Here is a 24,100-nt window from a genome sequence, read left to right on the forward strand (position 1 = left end):
CGATGGAATTGAATGGTTTTCTTTTATTTATGAAGTGTTTGCTCTATTTTTTATTCTTAATATATTTTTAAGGTCTTTAAACCTTTTTTTTTTTTTTTTAAACAGAAATACATTACAGATGAGATCCCCTTGGGATCTTACCATACATATCAAAATAGACTCTAGTAATTACATCCACAGGGAAATTACTAAACCAAATAGATGAATTGTTATAGACGTGCCCCTTTTTTAACTAACTAATCAGTAACCATATTAGCTTTTCTATAAACATGTTTGATAGTCACAAAATTGAAATTTCAAGAAATCGCCAGATATCTTCTGGAAGTGATCGTAAGCTCCATGGTACAACACCTTGCTTAGTGATGATTTGTACAAGCGTCTTAGCACCTGCAAAATCTTTAATCTTGCTGCCCAAGGTAACTCTTGTTTCATAGCAAAGGCTTCAACGTATAAACTGATGTATAACCTAGTGGACAGGATTTGCAATAATTTAAAAATAAAAATAGAAACAAAGAGATAATTAGAATGAATGGCCGCCGGCTGAGGGAGGGAGAAATGCCTGAGGATTTTTTTTTTATTATTATTTTATTTATTTGGTGTGTTTTAGTTGATCTAGTTGTTATTGCTCCAATGTAAACAATGAAATAGTAGAACTTAATTGAAATATCACAAAGTATTTAGTTTAATTTACACATGATATCACGAAGGAAGTTTGTGTGACAAAATTCCAAGCTTATTATGTGAACAATTTAATTAGGTAATGTTGAGTATGTATGGCCATTGGGCTTCACACATAAACAATCATGGTTTGATACCATATTAAAATGTGAGTGCCCTATCCAAAACCAATTGGCAATAAGTGGAGAGGCCCATCAACAATCCAAGAATAGAGATGGATGAACCAACTCTATATCATCCATAGGTTTTCCATTTTCCTTGTTGAAAGTTGAGAGAAAATATTTTCAGCGAACCAACCAAAAAATAAGCAACTAGATAATCCCTAAACTGCCAAAGCAACCACTAGTACCGAAGAGGAGGACAAGCATTTAAATGGTAACAATCGGATTAATCAATCTGCTGTTTCTGTGGTGAAGCAGGAACCAAATGTGACCACGAAAAATAAGAGTCAAGTTTAAATCTGCCCTCAATCTAACATTCAAGTAAATGTTTTAACATTCTCTTGGTTCTCTCTTATCCTTCTAACATTCAAATTCCAATATTAGCACACCAATTTACAACTCTCGTCACGTTTAAAGTTTAAACCGACTCTGAACAAGTATCATATGCAACCCAGAAGTTAATGCCAGTGATACAACAGCTCATATGGCCACTGGACTTCACACATAAACGATCATGCTCTAATACCATATTAGAATGCGAGTGCCCAACCCAAAACCAATTGCCAATGGGTTGAGAGAGAGAGGCCCATCAAAACTACCAAGAACAGAGATAGATAAGCAGCCATTGATCCAGATATAAGATGAAAACAACTCTATAGCATCTCCATTTTCTTTGTTGAAAGCTAAGAGACAAAATTGTTTGGTCAAGCCGCAACCAAATGTTGCCATGCACAATAGTGTGTTCCAACTTCTAACAACTAATACTAGTTAGGAAATATAAAGTCAAATTTAATCGGCCCTCAATCAAACTGTTGCATCAGATGCTAAAACTATATTCTTAATACTCAATCTATCAATAAGACAACAGACAAGCAATAGCAAAGAACATTAACAGCAGCTAGTTGACACTTTTAAAAGAAGTTCTTTGAGCACCCCCATCCATATTCCAAAATGCCTGCAAAAAGCACATAAGGAAATAAACCATTGTATAAGAACAAAAATTGCAACAATTAAACTACATGCTACACATGATGCTATAGATTCTTTAGTACCAAGTTTGGTCAGCATACTGTCTTCATGGCGTATTTACGAGTTCAAATTGATTGGAATATTTAGGCAAACTGTGGTGACAATTATAAGGGAATCCTTATCAACATTAAGTTTAATAATGTAACTGATCGTCCATTCGTAACCTTGAAAGAGTTCAAATATCTCTTAAGCAGAAAGCTCCATATGAAGTAACATTTTAAGTACTTGCCTTGTTTATCTTTTCCGTCTTCTAAGCAGCTTCCACTTGTTTAGCAAAAACACTACTCCCTCTTCCAACAATGCCTTCCTCCCTTCTTTGAAGTTCCACAGCTCAGGTATTGTATACCGACCACTGGCATTATACTCATTCAATTCCTTCATAGCAGTTGTCACCTTCTCGTACACTTCATCACCCAGCTCATTTTTTAAAGCCTTCAATTTGTCATCTTCTTCATTAATAATTTCCTGTACTCACATCCAATATAACCCAATTAAGAGGAAACTAAGATGTGGATCAAAACTAGAAGAATTTAACTACAACGAAGCAATAGCAAGAAAAATGGAACAAAAAAATGACAATCTTGTGGGGGGTAGAACTCAGTGAAAGGGGCAGTCCAACAGACAAATTAGAAGCTTAGGGTACAAGCTCACTGTGATATAGGATCTAGTATATGAGATAAAGCACAATCTCACGTTGTGATGCTAGAAACCTTCAAGAAGAAATGTTGCTATACTACAGGATTGAGCAGAGGATGGGGAGAAGAAAATTAACATGCAGATTGCAATTTCACAGGATGGACCACATGGATATGTTTTTAATAAAACCTCAGGTGCTCAAATTTGCAGGGACAGAGACATGACCATTTCTTTAACTGAAACCATGCTCACTCAATATAAGTTAAATTGGTGCCAGTGTCACCAACCATGGTATTCTATTGAAACACAGAAATTGCTTGAAGTTGAACATATACCTTGGTCTTTCCTTCTTTATCCGTGATAATCCTGAAAGGATACCAACTTGGATCCCTAAGATGCTCCTGCCACAGAGAACATACCTCCACTGCCTTCACATCTGCTTCTTCTTCAGAATATTTCTTCTTGGTTGCAGTTTGGAATGGTTTTTCATCAAGATCTCCCATTATCTTCACGCCAATGGAAGCACGGCTGCTTGAACCCCGCAGTTCCTGCAAAGAACAAAATTTAAGCTCCGACAACACGACTAAAACGCTATCACATTGATAAGCAAGGATGAACAACCACAATGATAAGGAAGAATTACTGATCAATAAACCACACAGTAAGAAAGGATCACGATCAAAAATTAAGCCACATTGCTAAAGTTACATTCTAGTTTAAATAAGAAATCAATGCCTCCGAAACCCCATAAACCAGCATCCTTCATTAAGAACAACAGGTTGTATTTGGGGAACTATATGATCATCTCACTAGTTTCCACCACCTTATCTTTCAACATGGTAATATATACATGTGATTCAAACTCAATGTGTAGCACCAAAATCATCAAATATGGTCCAGAGGCTATAACTTATTAAGGCAGAGCAGTTTCATCAAACATTAATTCTATACAAATTTAGGGAGAGAGTTTAGAAAATAATATTAAGAAAAAAGAATGAGAAGCCAAATTAGAGAGATATAATTCAATAAACCCCCCAAGACTCAAACCAAACAAAAAAAAAGTACATACATTGATTACTTCCTTACGAGCCTCCTGCACTTCATCATTATTCCTCCGCTCCATAACAACAAGTGTCTTATAAAGTTCCTCTACATCAGTAAACTCCTCCTCCTTCTCCTGTAACTTCTCTTTAATTTCAGTCATCTTCTTCCTGGCTTCCAAATCCTCATCCTCATCCATGTGGTTCATCACCTTTAAAGCACCTCTCATTCGCTCTATCTCAAGCTCCAGTACCTGTTTGGCATCAAGCTGCTTTTCCAACTCAATGATTCTCTTGTGAAGTTTCTCCTTTTCTCTCTGCAATTTCCATCCAATCAGTAAACACAATTTCAGATACTCATGCATCCAACTCTTAAAGTCTCAAATAAATAATGGAAACAAACCTTTTGTTCTTCTGCTAACCGTAACATCTTTTCGTCAGCCTTCTTTTGCTCCAAGGTAGCCATCTCATTCTAGAAAATAACCAAAACAAAAACTCTATAAGCCTACACTAAATAATAATTTCCAGGAATATCACACCTAATGAGATTTTGGACACTAGATTCGACAAAGAAGAGAACCAGAAAATCTAAAGATAACTATGATGCCTGACTTCGAAAATATAGAAAATATAGAAAATCAAGGAAGAGTTACACAAAATTTAAACTAGAATACAAGGTCAACTTTGTACATCCTCAATGTACCTTACCAACTCAAACCAGAAGCGCATAGGACAAGAGTTTCTGACTTGCCTAGTGAAATATCAAATAAGTTGGGCAGCAGAAAAATGTAAAAGGAAACTTAATGTAATGTTCTAACTCGTTGATCTTATTCTATTGGTTCTCTCTTATCCTTCTAAAATTCTAATTCCAATGTTAGTGCACCAATTTACAACCCACGTCACGTTTAAAATGGCTCTGAACAAGTATCAAATGCAACCCAGAAGTTAATGCCAGTGATATATCTCTACAATATACAAACAGAGCCTAAGTTTATGATGGAAACAATAAGATTACCATTTTCCTTTCATGACAGATTTTCCTTCTCTCACTATCATTTTGTGCACGGCGTTGTTGCAGTTGTTTCTCACGGTCCTCAAGCTCTTTTTTTGTAGCTTCCAACTCCAATGCGGTTTTCTGGTGGTCTAAGCATATCTTTGCCAATTGGTCATGAGCAATTTTTTGCATTTTTTCTCTTTCTAAACACATAAATTGAAATATAATGTAAGCAAACACACACAAATGAAACTGGGAATAAAATAATAAATTTGACGTACACCCATTATATAAAGTTGGAGAAAGCATACTTTCATTGCAAGCTTTGAGAATATCTTCCTTTTCAGACTCCAACTTGTTTAAAGCATCGTCAGTGGTACGACATTTTCTTTCCATCTCCTTTAGATGTGAATTCTTTATAACTAAGGTGCTAGTTAGAGTGGTAACTAGCTTTGAATTTTTCATATGTTCTTCTTCTTGTTGAGCAGAAACAGTTTTCAAATCTCCATTCTTACGAAGATAATCACCCACAGTGCTTCTCAAATTGTAATCATCATCCCGAGCAACCCATCCATACAAGTTATCTCCTCGATTCCTCGTTACATTATAGTCCCCTTTTCCACGGTGATCAACTTCAAAACTCTTGTCAAAGGACTTTGCATTATGGAAACCTTCCCAGCTTTTCTCAAATTCAACAATTGCAAACCCGGAGTGACCCCTGTATGTCCATAAAGGATGAACCCTCAAAGGGTTAAAACCTTTACTTGCCAAGTCAGTTTTAAGTTTGGAACCACTTTCCCCAACATGTCTTCCATCCTTTAGTTCAGTTTTAACATTTGCCAAAATGCCCATTGGAGGCCATACAAACCATTGGTCGTCCTCCCGTGTAGCAAGGGTGGAACCAGCCTTAGAACCTGTTGTGGGTTGTGCCTTTGGGGTGGGGAGAGTGGGGGCTGGGAAGAAGCTGGGAAGAAGCTGGGAGTGGGCTGGAGTTTCAGAATGAATAGACTTTTCTCTGATTTGGGAGGAGCCCACTACAGCCACCACCTTAGTCCGTCTCTGCGAGTGTTTAGGGCTTTCAATCTTGGGTGCAGATTCTAACCGACTCTTCACATAAAGATATCTGTCTATATACCTCTCCAAAGCCAAGTGCTTTGATTTTTCTTTTAAACCCTTGCTGTCTCTGCCAATGTCATACGCATGTCGTGAAAGCTCCTTTAGTCGGTAATCATGTCTCCTCTTCCCATCACAAAATGGGCATCTATAAGTTGAATCAGAATTTTTAACCTTAACACTACCTTTCTTTAACTGATAGTAATACTCGTCCACATAGTCTTCTAATTCAGACCGGCTATACCCCTTTTCTTCTTTTGATCTGTGAGACATCTCAAACCTGCAATGCAGAAATAATATCTGCGATTAAACTTCTAATTTCATTTCAGCTCTTCACTTCAAGCAACTAAACAAGGCAATAAGGTACAAAAAGTATCGAGCTTGAGATAAGGGATAACGCGTTTTACAAGTTGAAGATATTGCTCTTGCAGCAAAAAGAGCAGGCCACAGATTTGTGTCATTGGCTGCAATTATTTATATTTTACAACCTCAATGCAGAAACACCCATGCATAAAAGGAATTGTAGTCATTTAAGTCAACCTCTTGATATTCTTGAATAATTCAATGAATTGAAATTTTTTAATAATTATAATAGAAAGTATTTATCTATTAGCATGGAAATGTGATTAAGTACTAATAATAGGTCAGAATTCAATGAATAATCAAGAGAAAGGTGCATCATTAATTCAATGAATGCCCCACTGATGTACTCTGCACAAGATTTATGCTTGTTTAGAACCAAAGTCAAAAGGAAACAGAGTATTTTAGTTTTGCAAGTGCTATTGGTATATCTTTCAATGTTTGAAAACCAAGATCTAATTGTTTGGAAACGGATGTTATAAGGATGCATATACACAAATGACAAATCTATATGGTTTTAGTAGATTTAATGAAGGCTATGTATGCATGTCTAGAAACGTTAAATTATATTCTGAGATACAAGAGAAGCATGTAATAGATAAATTTATATAGACTGTTTACAAATTTATAAGTTATTGGTTTTAAAATGGAATTACTATTTAAAATAGATCTTGACCAAATATATATATATATATATATATATAATTGATTAATATAACATTTGCAGGGGGAAGTTTATTCATTTCCATGGATATGTGTCAGGATGTTTATTTTAAGATGTTTAGGGGTTAGATTTAAGACAAAACCTCCGTAGCAAGCAGTATACAGCACAACACTCAAAACTTTCATTTTCCTTTTGTTTCCACAACATTTTCTCAGCAATCAAACACTCCAGTGTAATTGTAAACAATAAAAATAGCATAAGCACAATAATCAATACACAAAACCAAAAATTTCTTTAGCTAATCCCCTGTTTGGTTGCTCAAAAATACAGAGAGCCAACCTGTCTTCCTTGGGAAACCAAACCGAGCCACACAAAAAAAGTTGCATTAAGATCAAAATCCGTACCTCGCTTTCTCGGAATCAGAGTTTCGAAACCCTAACCGCAGCTCTCAAATATGAGACCGCCGAAGAAACGACGTCAACAGACTTTGAGAGAGAAAACCAGCGGAAACGACGCCGTGGCGAGTTGAAAACCAGGCGACGAAGAAAAGCAAGAGACTGTGAAAGAGAAATGGGGTCTAGGTTTTTAGAGAGAGAAAGAGTGAGAAGATTCTGGAATTTTAGAGAGAGGGGACATAGCGAATGAGGAGACTCGCTCGCTCTGCAACTTCAACACACTATTTTTGCTTCGTTCCTGAAAAACATCCATTCTTAATTTTCTCTCGTTTTCGATTTTTTTTGTTTTCACCATTTTAGGAAACGCAGTCGCGAGTGTAGAATGATAATCTCTACTTGCGAGCGGTTGCGTTCTATTTCAGTGGCTACTTGATCGTAGGGTCAGATGTTTCTAATAATAGCGAGTGTGGAGGTTTAGAGAAACGTAGAGGCGTTGGGGGTTCGTGTTAGATACGCTTTGTGTGGGCTGATCTTGTAGGCTACGGAGGACACGTGGAAACTAGAGAATGGATGTGCCAATTGGCAGGTGTACGGGACTAACAGCAGTGAAGAAAATGGCTTGGCTGGAAAATTGGATAATAAAACCACATTAACATGATTGAGAACAGTTTGTTTTGTAAATTTCTTATTATGGAACTCATTCTAAGTTACCATGTGTAAAAAGATCATGAAATTTAAAACTGATGTCTTTTGCAAAGACTTTTTGTTTACCAAAACAACAACTTTGATTTGATTTATTTAATTTTCTGATGTAGCCTATGTTGAAATCGAAAATTTATATTCTCAAAATGTTGCTTCAATGAATAACATTTTGAAGGATCAGTTGAAATCTCTAAGGAACAATACAGCTACCTTTGCTACTATCAAATAAAATATTGGAATTTCCTTCCTCCATGACTCATGTAAATCCCTTGTTCTACGAAAACATATCCGACGAGCTCCTATATAGAAGAGTTTATCATTTTCTGATCAAATGATGAAATTTCATAATAGTTTGACCATTAGAATTAACAAATACATCAAAATTAAATTTAACCATTAGAATTAACTGATGTGACAGTGTTTCATTTGTTTTCATTTTGAGCCACTCTAAACTGCAAACAAGAATTTATCACATATCGATGTCCTAATATTAATGTCTCTATTATTAGAGCATAAGTTAACATCTTAGTATCTACAATTGAATAATAACAAAAGTTGGTTGGGCTATAGGCTATTATATGGCTGCTGCATTACTGCTAATACATAAAGGTAGGTACATTTAGTAATGCTTTCCTTTTATTTTGATGTCTGTCTTGGTCGACCAAAAAAAAAGTATGGCTTGGCTCTGATTTCGAGTTGTGGCAGCAAGCTAAGCAATATGGAGGGCAAGAGTTCCTCTAATATAATCAAGTTCAAATATAAGTTTTGCAATTCAGAAGGGGAATTGTCCCTTTGATCAAGGGCCTTGATGTGGTTGAACAAGCTATATTTGGAACCGAGAAAACAGCAACGGTAACTATTTAGGAAGAGCTAGATCGAAACTCAAGCATGACAAAACTTTATGAATTAATTACTATTAGGACATGTTTACGGGAATGAGAGAAATAGAAGTCATTCCCATTCCTGACCACTTCTTTGTTTACTTGCATATTATGAATGAAAATTGATATGAAGCAGAGACAGACCCACAATGGGGTCAGTAGGGTCAAACGACCCTATGGACTCCATGGAGATAAGCTTGAAGGTCCCCTTAAGCTGACTACGCGAATCCATGGATGCCCTTCACTTGCTTCTTGTTTGGCCTGAACGAAATGGCTGTTGCACGAGGAAGAAGAAGAAGCGCTGCGCTTCTTTTTCTTTTTCTTTTTAAACGTTGGCAAAACGAGCGTCATTTTGGCCCAGTGAGTTTTTTAAAATAAACTAGCCAAAACGACGTTGTTTTAGCCAGAGAATTTTTTTAAATGACCTAGCCAAAATGACGTTGTTTTAGTCAAGTCTTTATAAATTTATATTAAAAAACAGCCATAGCTATTCTAAAACCCCTCCACCCATCCCAGCAACTCCCAAAACCCCAATTCTTTTGTCCTGAACTCTAAATCCCCAATCTCTCCCCTCCCCAAAAAAACCTTTAACCCTCATCTCCTCCATTGTTGCCGCCACGTCCACCACCTCATAATTCAAGTAAATTCTAACTCTAAGCCTAAATTAATAAAATTGAAATTATTATTTTATTATTTTGTTTTAATTTATTGGATGTTTCATTTATGATTTTTTTTTTTAATTGGTATAAATTTGGTGTTTTCTTTAATTGATGTGAGTTATTACTTCGAAACGAAATGGGAGATCAATAGTTGAGTGATAATTTGCTTGTTTACGTTGAGAATGATGCTTTTGCTTGTATTAAAAATCAAGCTATAATGCTACGTTTTCAAAATATGAAACATCGTCGTGGACAATTGTAGCTTGTAATGTTGTTTTTTTAAAATGTGAATTATGAATGAACGTTTCATTTCTAATGCTATTTTGATCGGAAATTTTTTTTCGAACTTTTGCACTATAACCCTATGATGTAAGATTTCTAGGTCCGTCCCTGATATGGAGCCCATAAGTTTTTTTGCTTGATATAAGGGCAATTGCATTCCGAATGAGGGAGGTAGAAATTGGGTATCGATGAATAGGAATGGACAGTTTTGTACCCAAATTGCCCTTATATATTTTGTGAAACACCAAAAAACTAAAATAATAATAATAATAATAATAATAATGTTCCTGCCATTTTATTTGAACGATTTTGATTCTTAACAATAGTAAACGGTTTGAATAAGAATCAGTTTTGTTTTCATTTTGATTCATGACAGTTAGTAAACAACTTAATTGAAATGCTTGACTCATATTCATGCTTAACCTGATTCCTAAATACTATGATTCATGTGTTATCCCAATTCATGATTAATAAACATACCCTTAAATGATGTAACATGTCTTAATTAACTGGTTCTGTTTGGACCTTGTTGAATGGGTGTGGGCCTTATACTCTCACCCAATTAGGCATTTTTCTAGCCGAGTTTAACTAAAACACCCAAAATGGGAGTTGAAATTATAAAAAAACCCAAGCACTATTTAAACATATAAACACGCCCAAAACCCATCATTACACACACTCAAAACCTATTTATAAACACACCCAAAAAGTTGACTTTATGGTTGATTTTGGGTGTGTTTCTATGTTTAAATAGTGCTTGAGTTTTTTTATAAATACATGTCTAGGATTGGGTTTATTTATAAATTTGTATAAAATTAACTCAATAGTAAATCGTAAAGATCGACTTGTAGTCGCATGGGACTTGCACCTTAAGTGTTTAAGAGCTGAGCATTTACCTTTGCATATGAGGTCATGTGTTCGAATCTCCATTCTCTAATATCGCATTTATTAAAATTAAAAAAAAATGGAGTTGGAGTCACTAACATTAGCATGAAAGTGTATCAATGCATGCAATATAAATATGACTCATACATTGTTATCTGTGTAACGTGCCATGACTGAGCTCTGTGATCTTTTGAAAGGGTCACAACATTTCCCATAATTGATTTATTTTATTTTATTTTGAGTCTTCAATGACTAATTGGGCTGTTTGGATTATTTAAACCTTTTTAGATACATTCATAACAAGAAAAAGACTTAGATAACTCTTCAGAAACAGAAATCTTGAATAAATAAATAAATAAAAAGACTCTTGTTGATATACAAAATTTTATAATTACTTACCCATATAGCCATATATGGCCAAATACTCCATTGCTAGTGTTGATGATTGTAACTCTTCATAAATGAGAAAAGCGTCACAAGAAATAAATTAGTTTAACAAGTAACAAATAACCCACATGCATAAAATACATAAAACATTTTAATTTTCCAATTCATATCATGATTATCTGTTTTGGGTTTGAATAATCAAAACAATTCATTCATATTGAGTTCAAAACATCAGAGAGTCCTACGATTATAGCTCACAAAATTGTACTTTTTGGTGGTCCAAGAGTTTATACACACATTTTGCAAAAGATTTGGAAAGCGCAAAAATATGTTGACACATCAATATCAGGTAAGAGTTTTGTCTTGTAACATTGTCTTCTTCGATTCTACGGGTCACGATTACATGTCTCAACGGCTTTCAAAGTCTCGTATTATTGAAATACAATGTAGAGTGGATTTCGAAAAACACTCTTAAATATATTTATATGAGGGAACCTTCAATTGAAGGGACCGGGTATTTATTATTGTTTGTTCTTGGGCTATAAGTAGAATAGGATTTGGCATACTTTCCATAACAAAGACATAACCACACTTTACATACTCGAGTTATCAACCCACAACTTTGATCGCTCTCACTCAAGTGTCCTTTTCGTCCTCCAAACTTCAAAAACCTTCACTCTCATCACCACAACCACATTGTCTTCCATCTCCATATACTGTATACATCTCTGCAAACTCAGCATGTCCGGGGTGTGGATATTCGACAAAAACGGCGTCGCTCGGCTGATCACGAACCCGACGAGGGAGTCTTTCGAGCAAAAAGAGCCGCCCTATCCCGGCACAGCCACGGCGCCGGGGGCTCGACCACGGGTCTTGGTCTACCTCCCAGCCAACCAGGTCATTCGCTCCTACTCAGAACTCGAGCAGCGACTCACTGAACTCGGCTGGACTCGCTACCCCAACTCGCTCCGGCCCGACCTCCTGCAGTTCCACCGGTCTGAAAGCTCAGCCGACCTCATCTCGCTCCCCACAAACTTTGCCAACTTCAAGGCCCTCCATATGTATGACATTGTTGTCAAGAATCGCTCCTTCTTTGAAGTTCGTGACCCTGCTGCCCTATAAAGCTTTCATATATATTGTTTCATCCTCGACATATTACTATTAATTATATTTCATTAATAATGTAAAATACCAAGTTTGTGTTAACTAAGCTTTGTCATTTAAATGCGACAATCATTTTCTTTTCTTTTTTATTTATAGTTTTTTAATTATTTATTGGGGTTGTCTTGATCGAAATTGGGTCGTAAAAATCCTTAGTTTATGTGGTTGATATATGGACTTATTACCAATTGATGATGATCCGTTTGTTGAGACTTGGGAGTCTGTATCATCCAACATCATGGACGTATACTACTCATTATCAATTGGTTTTGAATCGCTCTAATTTATCGTGTAAATATTTAATATTAAATTATCACACTATGTGACATATCGAGTCTTGTTACATCAATTATTAAGATTAATTTTTTTCAATCAAGTGATAAGGCTTATTATCGTTATACACATAATTTCTCACATATTATATGGTTAATTAACACGGTCTACCATTAATTAGACATTAGTCTTATATTTTTTTATTTAATTACTATTTGAGTTTTACTTGTCTAATTTTTATTTTTATTTTATTCATTTGGTTCATGTGCCTTTGTTTTACAGTAGCTATAAAATAGGCTTGTAGGTCGGTATACATTATGATCCATTTTGATGGGTTTGTTTGAACCGCATGCATGTATATGACTGGGTATGAGCAAGTACACTCAAATCAGATAGGTGATGGCCTGAGACTGAGAGGTTGAAAGGAGAAGCTATAGCCCTCTGATCACAATAAGCATGGTATTTGTAAGGCTGAGAGAGCAACAGGTAAGCCCTCGCATTCATCACTGACCAAAAAAGAGTTCCCACTGGGATTTACAATTTCATTATGAAATTTAGAGTCATCAAGAACTTGCAGCTAGCTAGCTATTTCTTCTTTGATTGTTAGTTTCAGTTTCAGACGCACGAGTCTCAGAGCTGTAGAATTAATGCAAAAGCTAGTGATCAATTTTAAAGAAAAAAGGCAAAAGCTGCTGGGTGGTGGACTTTGTAGTTGTTGTGTTCAAAATGTGGAACAGAACCCGTGTTAATATTGTACTATGTACTAGTTATAGATCAGTCATTATTGCAAGCTCTAAAGTCTAAATCTATAGCTAGGGCTTCATAAATCCCCAGCCCCAGGAATCTCTTTCTTTCAAAAAAGACTTTCATGTAACAGCAATAATACAATGACATATAAAATAATTTTTTCACGTATCATTATATTATTAATTAAAATAATAAAACAATATTATTCTCGTTACAAATAAGTTTTTCTGCTTTCTGTATCTCACTTCAATTTTCAAAGCCTCTCTCTATCTCTCTCGCTATGGTCAAAGAAAATCAGGGCTTTGCGAAGGTGTGTGGCGGTGGCTACATCCGAATCTTGGGTGGCCCCGATGGTATATATGTCGATCTGGAAGCTGGAAAAAAAGTACTTGGTTTTTTTTTTCGCTTTTTGGGGGCAGAGAGAACGATTGGAGGGCAGCGTGGAAACTGAAAGATATTGAAGCGAGAGAGAGAGAGAGAGAGGAAGTGGATCAGAAAAAGATCAGATCTCGTGATTAGACACGTCGAGCAGCTCATGATTCATGAAGCTGTCACCAGGTCTGCAATAGCTTACAGATGGTAATGAATCACGTCATAGCCTACGCTATGGCTACCTCTTAATGCTCATCACTTAATTGCATGAAACCCTTAATTTGGTTTATTAATTATACATTAGGAAGTTTTATGCAGGAGATAAATTTTTTAGTGTGACCATAACATTGTTATAGTTACTACTATTAATTTACTTATGTTATATATAATGAGGGTTTTGCTTGTTCTTATTATATTCATATAATACGTGTTACAATCACTCGTAATTTTTTTCTAAGTGGAAAATATCTATGGAGCTCTAATATTAGAGATTTGGGATCATTGATCAATCTTTACTGACATGGAGCAAAATGACTTTTAGGTATAGTAACTATAATGTTATAGGATCAAGCTTTCTTTATACTAGCTATAGTTCTGATAGAGGTGAGCCCATCGGCTATACATAGTTATAATGATGATGGAAAGGTGAAGTTAATTAGAAATAAAGAATCCAATTAAGCTAAGACCTTTTTTCTTTCTTCTCTATGGAGTCTGTGGAGAGCAAGGGCGGACCTATGAAGGGGCTCAACTAGGCTTTAGCTCGTGCTAGTTTTGTACTTTAGTCTTTATTGTACAACAGTATCCACTATAATTAAATATTAGCTCACTTATCTTTTAGAATTCAGTCCTATCCTAGTCACCAAAATCAAATTTTATTTTCTTCTATCCACAGAAATCCTACCATATTTTATATAAAAAATATATAATCCTATCATATAATATTAATTAGCCCAAAAATTCATGGTTATAAAAGATCTCCCCGGAAAAAAAATTTAGCTACTTCCTAGAAAAATTATTGGGTCCGCCATTGGTAGAGAGAAAAAAACCCTAGTATAGCAGCAGCCGCCCCCTTTAGGAATCGGTGACTTCTCACCCCTTTCCTTCTCCTCTCTTCTCTCTGCCTCCCTCCTTACCCTTCTCTTTCCTCTCCCTCATCCAGTCTTCCCTCCCTCATTTTTTTGGGAGACTTTTGGAGTCCATATCCATTTGGATCTTGGGTCCTCTTGCCCAGGTCTGTTTGGATCTTGGAATTTGTTTGTTTTTTTTAATGTGTTTTTTGTAGGTTCTTGGTGGCTTTATGTTGTAGATGAATCTTTTATTTGATTGTGTGGCTGGTTTTGCTATCACTGGGATGAAAGGGTTGTGGTAGTTGCTGACCCAACTTCTTTTGTTTTATTGTTTTGTTGAAGCAGTCACTACAAATTACTATAGTTGACAGGACCCTACCCAAATTCCACTTTGGAATCTGAGCCAAACCCTGTGCATGGAGGACACGCATATGGTTCAGCTCATATTCTAAAGTGGAATTTAGGTCGGGATATGTCAATAGTCGCATGATGTAGTTGTTGCTTGATCCACACACACAAGGTTTTGCTCCAGTTCTGAATTTGGAGCTACAAAATTGAAAGTTGGCTATTTGTGTTGGATAGGGTTTAGCCGGTATGACACTACGAGTCTTTTTAGTTTGTCGAAGAGGATGGGGAGTTGTGTTCTTGTGTTCTTTGTTTAGTGTAGTCTAATAATTCTCAAAAACTATTTAGGAGTTTTGCTGAAATTTGTATTTTACTTTTTGATACGAATTCGGAGTTTTTGTTGTTATGTAATGGATCTGTATTGTAAATCTGAGTACAAGTGCTTTTGTCTGCCAAATCGAAGTTTAAAGCATTTTTATGTTTAAGTGTAATTCTCTCCGTATCAAACCAACTTGTTTTTGTGTTTTGTCCTTGGAGATGTTGTACTCATATTTAGCACTATGGTTGCTTTGTACTTTATTATGTTTTTTCAATAAAATACTATTGATTTTCTCAAAAAAAGAACAAACCAATTAAGCTATGCTTTAATATTTGTCTTTGAATGATCATTAATTAATTGTAAGAAGATAACAATTTAAGAATTTGCAGTACTAAGCAAAACTGCTCTTACTCTAGCGAGTGGTAGATTGCAATCTGTGTTTTTTTTATAAAAAATATCAGGTATTGAAGTCATGATGGTTCAAGCGAGATGTAACAAGTTTCATTTTTAGGTTTTAAGAGTAATTCTAAGTCTTGTGTTTGATTCTTTTCTCACGGTATTACTTGTACTGAAGCGCATGAATGTCTTTAAGTACTTTTGGGTTAGTTTTGTAAGCACAGTTTTATAAACAAACGATGGATTTGGATGAGAAAAAGTACCTCTAGGCATGAAAGAATCAAACTGTGGATTTGGATGTGTTGTAAACAATGTGACATCTCTCACTCAGACCGATAAAATAAAAATTATAAACACATTCAAATGATGAAAGCAAACAATTGTTTTACCATGTCAATGAAAGATAAGTTATAACTCAGCTAGTGACATAGGCCCTCTCGAAGGTTTTCAATTTGACTCTTCTTGTTCCTGATACTCATTTATACCTGAGCTGTTCCACTATTGTATATTAAATTGGATCGGAAATGCAATAAAATAAATAAGAAGAATTTATTATGGGGTCATCACTGGAAATTCCATGTGACTTTGAGAAGCCGGAATTTATCCTCTCTGCAACTTAGAAAGAATTATAAGATGGTTGGTTTGACAAATACTCCACCCACTCCAATTCCAAGTGACCAAGTCTCTAAAGGCGACACCATGTGCACGCGTAAATAATAAATTTGTACGCAAGTTTTGAATAATTTACGATACTTGACATTTGTTTTTAATGATTGGATAATGTTATATCCATATCTGAATTGGACCGGATGAACAGTGCCATTTCAGATTCCAACTTAACGTTTAAAATGCATTTGGTTTATGAGAAAAATTATTTTAACTCCAAGTTTGGGATTTCTTTAATTTCTTGTTTGAATCAACACTAGGGATTCCTAGCCTCTACATTTACATATTGCGCATTTACCCACATTTCGCAAAATCTAACTGCTTGAGAGATGACATATCATTAAACTTTAAATAAATAAATAAATAAAACAAAATCTAATAACTTAAAAATTCAATTAAAATTCATAAAATCCAAAATTAAAAGAACCAAAAAACTACCACCAATGTCTCCGCCACGCCTACCCAAACACCCCCACCCAAGCCGCCGTACAATCCGCTCTCACTTTGTGGCAGCCCCCCTCACCTCTAGCTTGGTTTTTTGTTTGTATTTTTATTTATATTTAAACAATAAAACAAGTATTATTTTTAAACAATTTTCCTCATAGAAAAGAAAAACAATTTTAAACAAATGATGTGTCATGTTTTAGACGGTTAGATAACTAAGATGGCTTAGATGTTGCGAGATGCACAACATGTATTTATGAGCTTAGACAAGTTTTTAGTTGTGATTGAAGCCAATTAGAGAAAATTTTCAAAAATTGTCATTAAATTGCTGACGGAGTCAATTTGCTTTCCTAGTTTGTACAGACTTAGCGTAGGCTCCAAGCATTTTTGTTTCCTTGTAAATCTATGCAAAATTTGTATATATATCAAGCCACTTTGGCTCTATCAATATATCAGAGAACTATTTTTCTCAATACACTTATCAATTTGACAGTGACCAAAAATATATTTTAGCCAATAAACCAAGGGGTACAAAGCATAAACATAAAAGATGTAACAAAATGGAAATGTGAATATTCCTTTCTCAACACTGGACAAGGGAGAGGAGGGTTACATTTTCCCCTCTATTTTCTTATGTGTCATGCAATCATTTTTCATGCATGAACTTACCAAATATGCGAAACCAATTGATTTCTCATCCCTAAACCTCATTTTCCATGAGCCAAACGCAACCCATGAGTAAGGCGATCTCAATATTATTACTCGTGCATACAAAAAGGATATTAATATTATAATTTCGCGAGATTAAACATTCACAAATCATGACCCAGGCCGCATTTAAAATAAAATAAAATCATGACTCATACACACAAAAAAAAAAAAATAAATACAAATTCAAGCCCATGTGTATCCAGACAGTTCTTGTAGAAAAAGTTAGAACAAACTTTGCGTATAACTTGGAAAATACTCCATCAGAAACTCAACTGATATGAGAAGAAATATCAACTTTCAACATTGATTGAGAGAGTGGGTTTAGCACGTCATCTAGAACAACAAGCTTGCACAGTTCGAATATTTGGTATATAATATATCAAGGCTCCTATAAATAGCGTATAGAATATTTCATTTCTCTTTTAGCTCTTTAAACAATGGATGTAAATAGGATTGAATGACTAATGGTGAATGGGTTTATTGTAGTAGCGTTTTGGAAAGTTTATTCTTAAGAAGTTCAATCCGCGAATCAAACGAGGCCATTTTTTTAATTCGGGTTAATGTGGGCTGTTGCTTGTAATGCTGGGAAGGAAGACTGAAGACTACATTATCATTGCGGTACATTATAAATGTTTCTTTTTTTACCTTGTATTTGGCGCAACTCCCCTGTTTTGTTGTTTTCCTTTACACAAGTCTATAATTGTAATTGTTGCTTACGAAGCTTGTATTGTCCCCCTCTAATGATTTACAGTTAACTTTGTTGCTTGTGAATTTTCCCCCCACACAACTCTTTTGCGCATCATTATTATTACCTAAACACATTTTTTACTTTTGCTACTCGTAAACTTTAAGCAAGATGAAACTGATCATGGAATTTCTAGTAGAATATTGTGATATAAGCAATCTTGATCTAGTAATTTGGTGATTTTGTAGAAGGTATAATCGATAATGGTACACGATACAAACGGACAAGTTTAAAATGAGGAATATTATAGTTGTATTTATTTATGTACTTGTTGTGCAATGTTATTTAATAAAAAAATATAACTAAATTATAAATCATTTAGTTATCAAATAAATAAACCAACCAGTTGTTTGATTATACATTGAATTATCACATCGTTAATCAAATGACTAAATGACTCGGTTGATTTTTAACGTGAATGATTCTTGAAAGATGACCTCCAAAATGGAAATAAAAAATAGAAATTACAAAATAAAATGTCATTAGCATTCCTCATACAGCATACAACATACTATATGTTATGTGATTATTAATTTAAATATTATGTTAGCGTCAGTCGGTTCCGCTTAAGTAGCTGATACACGAACACACAAATCTAGGGTTGTGATAGTGTCGTTGAGACGCATCCATCCATGGTATGAAAATAAAATAAAGATGAATTTATGCTTATATTGTAAACGGAAATAATATGGTTTGGTCATTGGCTGGCATACATTTCTAGAAGGAATGGACAGCTTGACAAGTTTGAGGACAATGACGTGGTTAGACTTAGAGGTGACCAATCAACTTGACCCAATCAAAAAGACAAATAGAGCAGACACGTAAAATTCCTCTTTTGCCCCTCAACGGCCACTCGGGCCCACCAATATCGTACTAAGCAACAAAGTCTGCAGTCGCTCGTGATCCACTCTGACTCGTCCCACAAAAGCAACAATGGGCCCTCGATTGGGCTTTCAATTCCAAAACACAAAAAACCAAAAAAAACAAAACAAAACACAAAACACAAAAAAAAAAAAGGAGAGATAAAAATCATTGTATAGCTTACACACACACACACTATATTATTCTCGAAAACATACCACCATTTTAATCTTCTTTTCTTTTCTTTTTTCTTATTTAACAATCCCCAGTTATGAAATTTGAACCTGAGACTGCATCAAAACAAATTAAAAATTAGATCCCTCTCAAATAAATGATCATTAGTTTTAATTTTCTATTTCGATTTTAATTTGAAGTGTGTTGATCATTCAGCTAGAAAGCTTCCGAGTTTTTCTTGTCTCTTGACACCAGGATTACAACTATTATTATGTAACACCATGAATTTGAGTTTGTAGATTCTTTATCTTGGACATTGTGTGTTTATTTTTTGTGTTATTGTACTCCTTTTTGGCAATAATAAAAGATAATTTGTATAAATATTTTTATGCAAGCGATATTAGAGACACAAATTCAAATTGAAGATGTCGGGTCTTAAAATAATTATTATTAATCACTTGAACTACAAGCCTCTTGCGTATAATTATTATATTTAGTGTTATTTACACTAACACTCCCCTAAGATTTTGGGGCTTTTCACAAAGCCTCTTAGAGCATCTCCACCCACAAGGCTAAGTCTAAGGCAAAAATTACACGTGAATAGTGTCACCCCTTGAAAAGTCTAGCAAGTTACTTTCATTGTACTTTATTTCCTATTTGTTTATACTTTAAACTATTAATTTTGATAAGCTTTTTAGATTATATTTTCTTGTCACGTGTCACTATTTATTATAAAATTTTCATTTAAAATTTAAGATAACATTTTTCGAATAAAATTTTCAAATAAAATTTTTGGATAAAATTTTGAATAACATTTTGGTTTTGCCTTGACTAATCTATTAAAAAAAAAGAAATTGGAAATGCAAGAAATATATATATAAAAAGACATTAAATTGAAAAAAACAGATTTTTTTTTTACCTCATTGCCAAGATTTTGATGTGGAAAGTTAAAAATATTGGAAGGAGATGAGTTTTTATGAAGATTTGGTGTAGAAAGTGAATAAAATAGTTAGGTATTTATAGGGAAAAAATACATAATTTTTTTATTTAAAAAAATTCAGAATTTTTCAGAATTTGAAAGTAGATTGAACACCCCTTTTTTAAATTATTTTCACAAAATCTTTTCATTGATTTTTCATCTAAATTTAGTAATTTTATAAAAAAAAAAAATTCTCCAAATGACAAAGTTAACCTTTGAAAGTAGATTGCACATTCATTCATTAAGGTTAATTTTGTCATTTACATACCTTTTTTTTTGGTAATGAAATCATCAATTTTTGGACGAGCAATCAACGAAAATAAATTTTGTGAAAACAATATGAAACCTAAGAGGGCGTTCGAGTAAATTTTGAAACCTCAAGAAATTTTGTAAAAACATCGAAAACCTCAAGAGGTGTTAGTATATTTATGCAATAAGTAACTACAATACCGATCTCTTGGACTACAGGGGTCTTAAATTAACATCCAACGGTAGGTGACCATAATCTCTTAAACCCCTGTAATCCAAGATATCGGGACATTAAGTAACTATACAATTCATATAATTAAAAAAGGTAAGTATGCTGTACAATTGAGTGACAATAAATAAAGTTTGGCTTGACAACTTAAAACTCAATGGTGTCAACTATTTTGCTTCCAATATTTCCCTTATTTGAAAATGAAACACAAAGTTTACCAAAAAAAACAAGAAAAACTACCGACTTTTTTGTTTGCTTCTGCCTTTTTCACAACAAAATCGCCGCCTAATTTTGCTTAATACAAAGACAAAAACTATTTCCTACTTTCTTTTTCTGTTCTGAAGAAAAATAACATATATATAAAAAATATTTCCAACTTCGTCGTTGTGAATTTGTGACTTGTGATCCAATTCCAAGCCCCTCTCTCTTGACTCTCTCTCTTTATCTCTCTCTGCGACTTGGGAAGTTCGTTCAGACTTTTTGGGGCAGATGAAGTGCTTCCATTTCACTAATGGGGAGAGGCGGGACGACGAGGAACCCGGCGTCGTTTGTCGGGCGGCGTCGAAGGTGTCGTGGGCGCGTTCACTCAGCGTGGCCTCCAGCAGCTACGACACCACTCGGCGGTCTGAGTTCGACTTGGACTCGAGGGACCTGTCCGACTCGGTCGCCTTCCAGGAGTTGCTGAGCCTGCGGCGAGCCAATGATCTGAGGGTGTTCAAGTTCTCGGAGCTCAAGTCGGCGAGCAGAGGGTTCAGTAGGGCCCTGCTGATTGGGGAAGGAGGGTTTGGGTGCGTTTACAGAGGGATCGTCAAGGGCTCTGACGACGATGCCACTAAAATGGACGTTGCTATCAAACAGTTGAATCGTAATGGCTTCCAGGCATGCCCCTTGATCCTTTTTTTTTCTTTATATTGAAATTTGAACTTTTGGCTTTGTTATTGTAAAAAAAAAATTATGTGTTTGTGAAAGTTTTCGATTTTTATTGACTCGAACAATCGAAGTGTTGCTTTGGATTATTATTTTACAGAGTTTTATGAAGCAATTTTAGAACTTTTTTTGAATTGCTGAAGCCTTTCATTTCAACTGTTTGGGAATCAATCTTGTTCAGTGTTCACTTTCTGCTTTTTCTGGGACTATTGCTTTCTTGGTTCTTTTTAGTTTTAGTTTTTTGTTAGTTTGTGGGGTTGGGGTGGAAAAGTTTGCTTGAATTCTAGATAAGGTGGATTTGTGGTGTCATCTCAGTTACATTGCTTGAATACAGGCTGGGAAATGGCATATTTCAACAATAAACAACTGTTCTAGAAAGGAATATGACGTTAAAGTGTAAAGCTTGTTAGAGCATAGATTCTGTACTAACTAACCGTGTATAGATTTACAAGTATGTTTTGCTCATAGGAGAATCTGATTAGTGGCTAGTTCCAGATGCAGTTTTACTTTACATGTTTTATGTTTGGAATTGTAGTTGTCCAAGTTTTTTGAGGTTTACGCTATTTTTCATTCTAGTGTTCAGGGTCATAAGGAGTGGATTAATGAAGTAAACTTATTGGGCGTTGTCAAGCACCCAAATCTTGTTAAGTTAGTGGGATACTGTGCAGAAGATGATGAAAGGGGGATTCAACGGCTTCTGGTTTATGAACTTATGCATAATAAAAGCTTGGAGGACCATCTATTGGTTCGATTTCCATCATCTCTCCCATGGATGACAAGATTAAAAATTGCTCAAGACGCAGCACGTGGATTGGCATATCTGCATGAAGAAATGGATTTTCAGGTACCTTCTTGTATGTTTTAACAAAATTGCCGCTGAATTTTGTTTCCATGTTTGGATCGTATACATATTTATGCTCACGTTTTCATTATCTAAAGTACAGATATAGATCAATTGTCTGTAGTCTTTTCCCTTGTTCCCTTGTGTACTTAAATTTACTGATTTTTTTTTTAATAACAGATTATATCTTCAAGTAAATGCCTCTGCCACTTTTCTCATATTCGGTGGCCTATATTTTCTTTAGGTTACTTTCTCAACTGCTCGCTAGTCAATATGATTTGGATCTGCCTTATAATTGGTGCAGCTAATATTCCGCGATTTTAAACCGTCAAACATTCTGCTAGATGAGGACTTCAATGCAAAGCTTTCGGACTTTGGACTGGCAAGGCAGGGACCTCCACAGGGAACAAGTCATGTTTCTACATCTGTAAGTTGTATTATCTTTTGAGCAGAGAAGGTTTATCTTTTTACAGTTTATTTGGGCATATCATCATCTTAACATGTTGGGACACAATCACAAAGTCATTGGAAAAAAGTAAATAGTTGTCTGAATATTATAGGCCCTCTTTTGAAATGGAACCTATTAATGATAACTTCTGACTTCTTTGCTTGTGTTTTTTTTGCGGATTGTAAGTCTGCTATTATGCGCAGTGCATTACTTACAATGAATATTCATTTTTATAGGTTGTGGGCACCATAGGATATGCGGCGCCGGAATATGTACAAACAGGGAGGTTGACTGCCAAAAGTGATGTATGGAGCTTTGGAGTGGTTCTCTTTGAGCTCATCACAGGAAGGAGGGCGGTGGAGAGAAATTTGCCACGGAGTGAGCAGAAGCTTTTGGAATGGGTCAGGCCTTATGTTTCAGACTCAAAGAAATTCCACCTCATTGTGGACCCTCGGCTTGAAGGACAGTATTGTATCAAATCAGCTCAAAAACTTGCATCATTAGCTAACAGGTGTCTATCAAAACAACCAAAGTCTCGCCCAAAAATGAGTGAGGTGGTTGTGGTTTTAGGAAGTATCATAGATGAGCTGTCATCTCAAGATGAGGTTGTCCATGAACCTGTTATTGAAACTGAAGAAGCGAAGGAAGAAACTGTGGAGGAGACCGAGATCGAGACTACCAAACAAGGAAACAAAAAAAGGGTTTTCGATATAAGAGAAATGGTAAACTTTAGAAACAAATCTATTGGGAAGCTAGATTGGAGAAACTGGACCCCTGGGTTGATAAGAACTTGGTGATTAAGCCATTAGCCAAGTTTATGGCAGAAGAAAAAAAAAAGAAAAAAAAAGCTTCATCAATTTGCTTTGCTCCCTGTCGGAAATGAAAGATGGGTGCATTTCTACCTTCACATTGAAGAAAATAGATGCTTGTTCTTCAAAACTAATAGAGGTATGAGGTTCTTCTCCATTTTTTTCTTTTTTGCCAGATGGTTGTAAATATAATTTGTAAAGGAGGCTGCACTTTAGAGGCATGCATCCTTTTCTGTATTACACAAAATGGGGCGCAAATTCATGTTCTCTCCCCTGTAATGAGTATCACCGTCCTAGTGATGAGCGTGAATAGAGGCAATCCAATGTTAAATGTGTTTTGTAATCCAAAATGTTCTGTTATTTAGGTTTACAAAGTACAAGCAGATGTGGCGATATTTATAATTTCTGCTTAGTGGGAGATGTAAGAGTTTTTGGTAGGGTGTTAGATGTGACTTGTCGCGCACAATCAAA

General features: G+C 35.2%; 3 protein-coding genes across 5 annotated transcripts; 2 read left to right on the forward strand and 1 right to left on the reverse strand.

Annotated features, from left to right (window-relative positions):
* Positions 1 to 1,476: 1,476 nt before the first annotated feature.
* FDM4 (XH/XS domain-containing protein) lies at positions 1,477 to 7,359 on the reverse strand. Its single transcript, XM_008225459.2, has 8 exons — positions 7,080 to 7,359; positions 4,850 to 5,931; positions 4,560 to 4,741; positions 3,948 to 4,016; positions 3,574 to 3,861; positions 2,840 to 3,052; positions 2,098 to 2,333; positions 1,477 to 1,794 (listed from the first exon to the last, which is right to left on the reverse strand). Exons 2-7 carry the CDS (start codon positions 5,922 to 5,924, stop codon positions 2,103 to 2,105), a joined length of 2,058 nt encoding a protein of 685 aa, XP_008223681.2. The 5' UTR covers positions 5,925 to 5,931; positions 7,080 to 7,359; the 3' UTR covers positions 1,477 to 1,794; positions 2,098 to 2,102.
* A 4,122-nt stretch (positions 7,360 to 11,481) lies between these two features.
* On the forward strand, positions 11,482 to 12,239 carry LOC148921439 (flowering-promoting factor 1-like protein 1). The gene has a single exon (XM_089055006.1). It carries the CDS (start codon positions 11,608 to 11,610, stop codon positions 11,986 to 11,988), a length of 381 nt encoding a protein of 126 aa, XP_088911132.1. The 5' UTR covers positions 11,482 to 11,607; the 3' UTR covers positions 11,989 to 12,239.
* An 8,697-nt stretch (positions 12,240 to 20,936) lies between these two features.
* Positions 20,937 to 23,979, forward strand: LOC103323469 (Protein kinase superfamily protein). 3 transcript variants are annotated; one of them, XM_008225467.3, is made up of 5 exons: positions 20,937 to 21,483; positions 22,115 to 22,375; positions 22,553 to 22,616; positions 22,717 to 22,799; positions 23,057 to 23,979. In XM_008225467.3, the coding sequence occupies exons 1-5, from the start codon at positions 21,094 to 21,096 to the stop codon at positions 23,615 to 23,617; spliced, it is 1,359 nt and encodes a 452-aa protein (XP_008223689.2). In that variant the 5' UTR covers positions 20,937 to 21,093; the 3' UTR covers positions 23,618 to 23,979. The 3 variants fall into 3 exon arrangements, with proteins under 3 accessions (XP_008223689.2, XP_008223696.2, XP_088911066.1); XM_008225474.3 differs by lacking the exon at positions 22,553 to 22,616 and having other exon boundaries at positions 20,942 to 21,483; positions 22,677 to 22,799; XM_089054940.1 differs by lacking the exon at positions 22,553 to 22,616 and having other exon boundaries at positions 21,340 to 21,483; positions 22,108 to 22,375; positions 22,677 to 22,799.
* Positions 23,980 to 24,100: the final 121 nt, after the last annotated feature.

The sequence above is a fragment of the Prunus mume genome, linkage group LG1 (assembly GCF_029339155.1).
Source record: "Prunus mume cultivar Tortuosa linkage group LG1, ASM2933915v1, whole genome shotgun sequence".
NCBI lineage: Eukaryota > Viridiplantae > Streptophyta > Magnoliopsida > Rosales > Rosaceae > Prunus > Prunus mume.

What these genes read in the sequence shown, in the direction of transcription:
- FDM4 (XM_008225459.2), bottom strand. Translation starts at nt 5,924, where the DNA reads ATGTCTCACAGATCAAAAGAAGAAAAGGGGTATAGCCGGTCTGAATTA. An exon ending in CTCGTAAGGAAGTAATCAAT is followed by an intron (nt 3,053 to 3,573) that starts GTATGTACTTTT and finishes TGTTCTTTGCAG; the next exon opens with GAACTGCGGGGTTCAAGCAG. An exon ending in ATAAAGAAGGAAAGACCAAG is followed by an intron (nt 2,334 to 2,839) that starts GTATATGTTCAA and finishes ATGTGAGTACAG; the next exon opens with GAAATTATTAATGAAGAAGA.
- LOC148921439 (XM_089055006.1), top strand. Translation starts at nt 11,608, where the DNA reads ATGTCCGGGGTGTGGATATTCGACAAAAACGGCGTCGCTCGGCTGATC.
- LOC103323469 (XM_008225467.3), top strand. Translation starts at nt 21,094, where the DNA reads ATGAAGTGCTTCCATTTCACTAATGGGGAGAGGCGGGACGACGAGGAA. An exon ending in GTGGCCTATATTTTCTTTAG is followed by an intron (nt 22,617 to 22,716) that starts GTTACTTTCTCA and finishes ACATTCTGCTAG; the next exon opens with ATGAGGACTTCAATGCAAAG. An exon ending in CAAGTCATGTTTCTACATCT is followed by an intron (nt 22,800 to 23,056) that starts GTAAGTTGTATT and finishes TCATTTTTATAG; the next exon opens with GTTGTGGGCACCATAGGATA.